This window comes from Symphalangus syndactylus, chromosome 24, assembly GCF_028878055.3.
Source record: "Symphalangus syndactylus isolate Jambi chromosome 24, NHGRI_mSymSyn1-v2.1_pri, whole genome shotgun sequence".
Lineage (NCBI taxonomy): Eukaryota > Metazoa > Chordata > Mammalia > Primates > Hylobatidae > Symphalangus > Symphalangus syndactylus.
Window position 1 is genome coordinate 35,033,897 of NC_072446.2, and position 7,289 is coordinate 35,041,185.

At 52.6% G+C, this 7,289-nt stretch overlaps 2 protein-coding genes across 11 annotated transcripts in view; one reads left to right on the forward strand and one right to left on the reverse strand.

Moving 5' to 3' along the window:
• Positions 1 to 7,289, forward strand: part of BLCAP (BLCAP apoptosis inducing factor) — a 34,013-nt gene that overhangs the window by 4,059 nt on the left and 22,665 nt on the right. Inside the window, exon 2 of one of the 8 annotated variants that reach the window (XM_055265402.2) lies at positions 4,701 to 6,634. The exons of the other annotated variants lie outside the window; for them this stretch is intronic. Within the exon in view, the coding sequence (XP_055121377.1) occupies positions 4,877 to 5,140 (264 nt within the window). The 5' untranslated portion in view covers positions 4,701 to 4,876 and the 3' untranslated portion in view covers positions 5,141 to 6,634. Of the gene's footprint in view, positions 1 to 4,700; positions 6,635 to 7,289 lie in introns of those variants that run through there. 8 annotated transcript variants of the gene reach the window in all.
• NNAT (neuronatin) lies at positions 378 to 2,872 on the reverse strand. 3 transcript variants are annotated; one of them, XM_055265403.2, is made up of 3 exons: positions 2,646 to 2,872; positions 1,630 to 1,710; positions 378 to 1,401 (listed from the first exon to the last, which is right to left on the reverse strand). In XM_055265403.2, exons 1-3 carry the CDS (start codon positions 2,715 to 2,717, stop codon positions 1,309 to 1,311), a joined length of 246 nt encoding a protein of 81 aa, XP_055121378.1. In that variant the 5' UTR covers positions 2,718 to 2,872; the 3' UTR covers positions 378 to 1,308. The 3 variants fall into 3 exon arrangements, with proteins under 3 accessions (XP_055121378.1, XP_063489641.1, XP_055121379.1); XM_063633571.1 differs by having other exon boundaries at positions 1,635 to 1,710; positions 2,646 to 2,855; XM_055265404.2 differs by lacking the exon at positions 1,630 to 1,710 and having other exon boundaries at positions 2,646 to 2,846.

Here is a 7,289-nt window from a genome sequence, read left to right on the forward strand (position 1 = left end):
TCCCTAGTACCTCTTTGGAGGGCTACTCCCACCTTTTTCCCCTCCTCTCATCTTTCCCAAAGTGATTACCTGCTTTGGCCCCTTATCCTAAGACCACAAGTAAAGCACCTATCCCTTTGGGGAGGGGGAAGTGGTCCCTTATTCCAGGACCACAAGTGAAGATGTCAGCCTTTCTCTTTGGGGAGAGGGGGAAATGGTCCTTTATCACAGGACAGCATTGAGATGGGGTTGCGTGTGTGAGGGGCCCAGCTTATTGCAATTTTGATGGCCCTCCTTTTCCTCCCTCCCCCAAGCAGTGTGCCTATTCCACAATGGGCACATCAGCTGAGTCTTAGAAGTGTATGTTGATGCCGCTAAAGAAATCACAAGAGACAAAGTTTTGGTGCGCCTCCACTGCACCGCAGGGTCCTGGGACACTGTGCGAGACAGGGGAGGTACTTTTTTTATTTTTTGTAGAGGTGGTCCCTGTCCTCCAGGAGCTTACAATCTAGCTGGGGAGACACAACTAATGCACACTTAAACAATCAGTACAATTAGCGATTACCACAATATTGACCACAACTGCGTGAGACCAGGGAAAAGCAAGATCAGTGAGGGGCAAGGGGGGTTCAGAGAAATTGTTTTAGTAAAGGTGAGATTCATTTACTTTTACTGCTTGAATAGTTCCAAATCAAGTGACACATTATTTTGGAGTAGGGTGAGCTTGGGAGGCAGTGAGGAGGAAAGGGGAATCGAGGGAGCAAATGCAGCAAGGCTGGAATGCAAGTGCCCTGGGCAAGGGACAGCGAGAGGGCCCCACTGTATTTCTTAACCACCCTCCCTCCTCAACTGTGCCCTCCAGTCCCGCCACACAGGCACGCGGTTGGTGCTGCACCAAGATTCAGGGCTTCGGCTGGCGATGTCAGAATGTCCATTCTGCTGGCTGGTATGGTGTTCTGATTTCCATGGTGGGGCCTGCTGGCATGGCCCTGGCTTCGGGGCTGGGATGGTGCTGTCCCGACTTTGTCCAGATCAGAATGCGGTGCCTATGCCCAGATCTCAGGGGTCTGCTCCCCCTATCCCCCCTCCTCTCTCGACCCTGCCCCTTAGTGGGACCGGTGCAAAGGGGTTGGGAAGGGATCTGGTATCTTCGTCATTGTCGGTACTGCTTCTCCGGGAGTCTACTGGCCCCTCACTGACCTTGCCAAGTGCTCCTCTGGCGAGGGAACACAGGGGACCCCACATTCCTGTGCGGCACTGGCTCCCGTGCTGGCCGAGATGCACAGGAGCACCTGATGATACGGCCGCCCAGGGCTGGGAGCTGGGGCCTCAGTTGGGGGCTCGCTGCCTGCGCTCCCCCAACACCTGCCGTCCGGTCCGCGACACCGTGTACGCCAGCTTCTGCAGGGAGTACCTGAACACCTGTGGCGAGAAACCCAAGACCCACCCTTAGTGGAGAGCACCCACAGCATGTCTGTAGTGCTGCCGTGCCCACCCCCGCCCCACCCCCTGCCCCGCCCGCCCATCCAGCGTAGGCTGGAGAGGCGGGCGCGGGCGCAGCTTGTCCACGAGTCAGGGCAGCTGGAGCTTTTCCAACTGTGCTGAGAGCTGCATGGCGGCAAGCTGATTGGACCCACAACTTAGGTATACCTCACTTCTCGCAATGGGCTGTGTCCCTGGAGGATTTCGAAAAGCGAATCCTACCCAGTAAATGCAGCATTCCAGGAACACCTTGAAGGAAATATGCGATTCCTTTGGCAAAGGATTCCCTTAGCAGGGAATTCTTCCTGCAAAGGGAGCTTTTAGGGTAAATGATTTTATGGGCAAAGCGCTTTCTTCTGATTTATCTCTTTTTACACAAAGCGCTTTTGCCTCTTTTTGATTTTTTTTTCTCGTAAAGCAATTGTCCTTTTTTGGAAGCGCTTTTTTTCCCCTTCTATTTTTCTCTCGAGGGGCTTTTTCCTCTGATTTTTTTCTTTAAAGCGTTTTTGTCCGATTCATTTTTTTCCGTTAGCTCCCTTGTCTAATTTTTTTCTGCAGTGCGTTTTTAATCTAATGCATTTTTTTCTGCCAAGTGCTTTTCTCCAATTTATTTTTCCTGCAATGCGCGTTTTTCTGTTTTCCTGTGAACTACTTTTATTCGTTGTAGGGGTTTTTTTTTTTGCGAAGTAATTTTTATTTTTTTCTGAGAAGTGCCTTTTTCTAACTTATTTTTTGTTCCACCCCCGCAAGCGCTATATGTTTTTTTAAATAAAATTTCTCCGCAATGCGCAATTTTTTAAGGTGGAAAATTTTCACTCTGCGAGCTGTAAAGTCTTGCAACACAGTAGTGCCCCGCCTCCCTCCTGGGGTCGAGTCCGGGTGTAGCGGGTTTTTCTTACCGCGTAGGTCGCTAAATGCCTGGGTGATCGTCCGCAGCGGTCGCCCGCCGCGCCCCGAGTCTTTGTTCCCGGACAGGCGCGGGCGCACTAGGGAGGGTCAGCGCGAGGAGGACGGCGCAGGGAATGGGCAGGGGGCGCGCGGTGCCGGCAGCGGCACTTGGGCAGGCAGGGATCGCGGCAATCGGAATAGGACGGGTCCGGGAAGCGGCAATCGCAACGCGGTCTTGCGGGTTCTAGGGGCGCGAGTTGGGAACCCTCTCCCACCCGAAACCCCGGCAGACTTACCTGCAGCAGCACGCGGAAGATGTACCAGCCGATGATGAGCAGTTCAGCCGAGGCTGCCGCCACTGCCGCCATGGTTCCAAGAGTGGTAGGTGGGTGGTCGAGAGAGAGGGTTTGCCGAGATCCGCTGGTCTCGGAGTCCGCTGTTGGGCGCACTGCCGCAGCCGCGGTGGCCGCGCCTTAAGTACCCGCCCGCCACCTAAGTGCGCATGCGCGCCTTGGGGGGTGTTTATGAGGAGGGGTGGCTGGGGGCGCTCCTCATTCGCCAGGAGAGGAAAAAAATAATCCATCTGCTCTTTCCATACCGACCCCCGCCTCCTGAGTTCCATCTTAGCCCCCTTCCAGAAGATTCCGCCGTGCTTGCTTTTGGATTTTGCTTTAAAATGGAGGGGTACCACGACTCTGGGTAGAGTACAGGGCGAGGATGGGGGTGCAGGTCTCTTAGTGTGGCGCCCTTCTTCCCAGTCCCTGGCCTGCAAATTTGAGCTCAGTCTCCGGTGCCACTCCAGAGCCTACCTTGGGGATGGATGGAAAACCGAAATTAGGGAGGGGTCATTTGCCCCGTAGAGCAAAAAACGTAGTGCCCCTTTCAGAAGCTTTGGCATAATAGGCCCGTGCTCGGCGCTCTTTTCCTAATACTGAATGAGTTTTAAGCCTAGGTCCTCTGCTTCATGGGGGTCCCTGAGCGCGTAACCCGTCTGATTCTTTACATCTCTCTTACGGTAGCGAGGAGATGAGAATCTGCGGTGGAGGTCGCTACCGTAGGGAGCTGAACCAGGGCACTGCGCTTTGGGCGCAAAAGCAGTAGTCACCCGCTATCTGTGGGAGGGATACAGAAAGGATTGGCGCCCTTCGTATGCGCGGAAGGAAGGAGCTCTACGGAGAAGTGATTGGAATATGCTCAGGGATAGTTTTCTGCTGGACAGGTCGTTTCGACCTCTGTCTTCCGCTCCCCTCCCCCAAGCCCTGGTAGGTCGGCCTTAGCCAGTGGGGTTCTTTGTACCCGTTGCGCTGGGCGGCTGGATCACCGAACGGGGTTAAGCTACCGCTACCGGAGGGTTGTGGCTACCGCAGCCCCGTTTCCAAGTGAGGCGGGTCCCTTTCAGACCGCCAGTCTTATGGGTCCCTCGCACAGCGCGGATTTTGCGGGCGGGAAGACCGGAATGCGGTTTGTGAGTGTGGTCCCCGCGCACCGGTGGCCAGCCGAAAGCACCTCTTTCCAGCAAGCTGCCTGGCCCAGAAGCCAATTGGCATTTGCCCCTATGTGGATAGAAAATTAATTTTCATTAAAAGCTCCCAGAGGTCAGGTTCTATATAGTGCCAGCAGCAGATGGAGGTGTAATGATCCAAGCGACTTCAGTTTGGACAAAGTAGCATAGTGACTTTTTTTCTACATTGACTTTCGGAGAAGTTGGCAGATTCTGGCAAAGTGGCGCCGGGCTATTTGAAAAAGGCAAGCTTAGCCTAGGCTGCCATCTTAAAATATTTCGAGGCTGTAGCTGCCTCAGGATCCTTTGCCTGTGGTCTGGTGGCCGGCAGTGCCCCGCTAACAGCTTTAACTCTGCACTCAGTGCCTGAGCACCTATGGCTGTGAGAGATGCTAGATACAGAACCCTGTCCTTACCATGTGGGGGCACAGCAGGGAGCCCTTGGTCGTCCTTTGGCAACCACTGGGCGGTATTGTGAGGTCTGGGCCCCTTGAGGACGGGCTGCAGCCCCAGGAGGCGATACATGATCTCTGCTGGGCAGGGCCCAGGCAAAGCCAGTCCACTGTGTGAAACCGTGCCAAAGAGCCCTCTCCCCGATCCCCCAGGAGAAGCCCCGGGGAGACATCCCAGGAAGCTTCCCGAATTAGTGACTTGGAGAGGAGTAGAACTTTCACGGGTGGGCAGGGAGGAAAGGGCATTTCACATTTGCTGTTGTTAACCATGATCCATTTTCCCAAATAAGTATACATTCTGTTCCTGTTTTTTTTGTTGTTGTTTTCTTTTTTTTTTTTTTTTTGTCTGTCTGTCTGTTCTTTGTCTGTTTGTCTGTTGTGTTGACTTTTCTCTTCAGGATCCCTGCTGCCTTGGTGATCCCGGGCTGACAGCCAGAGAGCACAGCGGCTCAGCTCCTGGAGAGTGAGGGTTGAAGAAAGCGGAGGGCAGCCGCCTGCGCCCGCTGGCTCCCATTAGGTCGGTTCCTGCAGCGGTGCCCGGCAGCCTTGGTGAAGGCCCTGCCCGGCAGAGATCATGTATTGCCTCCAGTGGCTGCTGCCCGTCCTCCTCATCCCCAAGCCCCTCAACCCCGCCCTGTGGTTCAGCCACTCCATGTTCATGGGCTTCTACCTGCTCAGCTTCCTCCTGGAACGGAAGCCTTGCACAATTTGTGCCTTGGTTTTCCTGGCAGCCTTGTTCCTTATCTGCTATAGCTGCTGGGGAAACTGTTTCCTGTACCATTGCTCCGATTCCCCGCTTCCAGAATCGGCGCATGATCCCGGCGTTGTGGGCACCTAACGGCCTGCCCTGTTAGCTTTCCAAGGAAGCAGAAGACGGGAGGGGAGGCATTGACATAGGTCATAAAGCATTGGAGTTTCAAATCCCGCAGCCTCGCGGGTGTCACATTCCTGACGGCGCCTTTTTGGCCTGTGATGTTTTATCCTTATAATGTGAATAATGGCACTGACCGGTGCTTTTATTGTAAAGTCCTATAGTCGTGGGTGGTCTTGTGGTTGTGTGTGTTCTGTCCCCATCTAGGTCCTGGCTGGCCGCATGACCACCCGCCTCGCCTCATTACTGCGAGGAGTCTGGGTCCATCCTGGTCAACCGCCCCAATGTGACCTGGGGCAGATAAAATGCCAGTCTCATTGTCACCTCTGTGACCCCTCCTTGTCAGGGTCTCCTTCCTTCCCAGAATGTTACTGACTCCTCAGTCCCTCTTCTGGTTTCCCTTTATTTCTCTTCTACCCTTTTCCTTTTTTGGGGAGTACCTGTCTAAGACAGGGCTCATTTTTGCACTTATCTCGAATTTGAAGAGATTGCTGACGCCCGAGAGCCTCGCTTTTTCATCCTTCTTTCCTTGTTCAGCAGGCTAGACAGAAACATGTCTTGACTGTTAGTTGTCCACAAATCTTCAGTATTTTCTCCACTTCATTTTTAAGAAAGAAAGCAACAGATAGATGTTGCTCTTTCACCTGGGTGTCTGGGCTCATGCTTTCCCGCCCAGCCTCACTTCCTTTGCCCTTCCTCCTGCCTTTCTCAACTGTCCCAAGGAGGGGGCCTCATTGTGTCTCCCGTGCATGCTCTGCAGCATTGAAGTATGGTGTGTTCACGTAGTTCTAGCAGTCCCCAGCTGAGTGAGTGGAAGAGTACCTGTGTGTTTCATAACAGCCATGATCCCCTTGATAGATGTTTGGATATTTTTTGGTGTGCCCTGTGCGTGTGTGTGTACAAATACATGTGTATATTCCTTTTAAAGAAGCTTTATCAAACGTGTTCTGATTTTGAGGTTTAGCAATAGCTAGCTATATATGGTAGGTGCCGCTACAGTTTTTATTTAGCATGGGGATTGCAGAGTGACCAGCACACTGGACTCCGAGGTGGTTCAGACAAGACAGAGGGGAGCAGTGGCCATCATCCTCCTGCCAGGAGCTTCTTCGTTCCTGCGCATATAGACTGTACATTATGAAGAATACCCAGGAAGACTTTGTGACTGTCACTTGCTGCTTTTTCTGCGCTTCAGTAACAAGTGTTGGCAAACGAGACTTTCTCCTGGCCCCTGCCTACTGGAGATCAGCATGCCTGTCCTTTCATTCTGATCCATCCATCTCTCTCTTGCCTAAGGGGAAAGAGAGATGGGCCAGGCAGAGAACAGAACTGGAGGCAGTCCATCTAGGGAATGGGACTGTGAGGCCATACTTGTGAAACGTTTGGACTGCTATTCTAGAGCTTTTATTTGGTGTGTTCGTTGCACAGCTGTTTGAAATGTTTAATAAAGCTTTATAAACTTTACTTTGTGGTTTTATGTGGCTGCAGTCCATTTGGGTCGTGGTGTTGGATTTCGGAGTTGGTGGGGGGCAGGGGGAAGCATGGAGGGGCTGAGTCTTTGGCGCCAGAGTACCTTAGCCTGAAAATTTGATCTGCTTTCTGGAGAGCAGATGGTGGGGATGGGGGAGGGGGAGCAGGGGGCAGGACAGGCGGTGAACAGGAGGGAGTCTGAAAGTTTTCAGAGATGAGACATTTGCGTTTCTCAGCTCCCATGGCTTCTCGCCTGAAATTGTTTCCCTCCATAGGAGATTTGAGTAACCGATCCTTTGACAAACAACTTAAGACAGCTGGAGCTCTAATCATCAAGGATTTTTATGGTGCTGCTTTTGAAGTAAAAATAGTGAAACCCCTTATGGCATTCCAAGTGGAAAAATAAATAAGACTGGCTGTCCAACCAGCCGGATGTAAGGTGATGGCTAGAAGTGCCGAGAGTGGTGTGGTTCCATGTTATAGATATGCACGTGCTCCCATGGCCATGACCTTTGAGACAGTGTAGGCTAGTTTGTCAGGTCCTGTGCTGGGTATTCACCTCTGAATCTCCTTCTAGAAAGCATAGTAGGAATACTGCCTGTCCAAGGCACAGGGCTGTCATGAGGTTTTATTGAGTCACAGTCGTGAA

Coding starts and splice junctions, on each gene's coding strand:
- NNAT (XM_063633571.1), bottom strand. CDS start 2,717: ATGGCGGCAGTGGCGGCAGCCTCGGCTGAACTGCTCATCATCGGCTGG. Junction 1,711..2,645: donor TCTTCCGCGTGCTGCTGCAG/GTAAGTCTGCCG, acceptor ATTTCCTTCAAG/GTGTTCCTGGAATGCTGCAT. Junction 1,402..1,634: donor GACACAGCCCATTGCGAGAA/GTGAGGTATACC, acceptor TTCTCGCCACAG/GTGTTCAGGTACTCCCTGCA.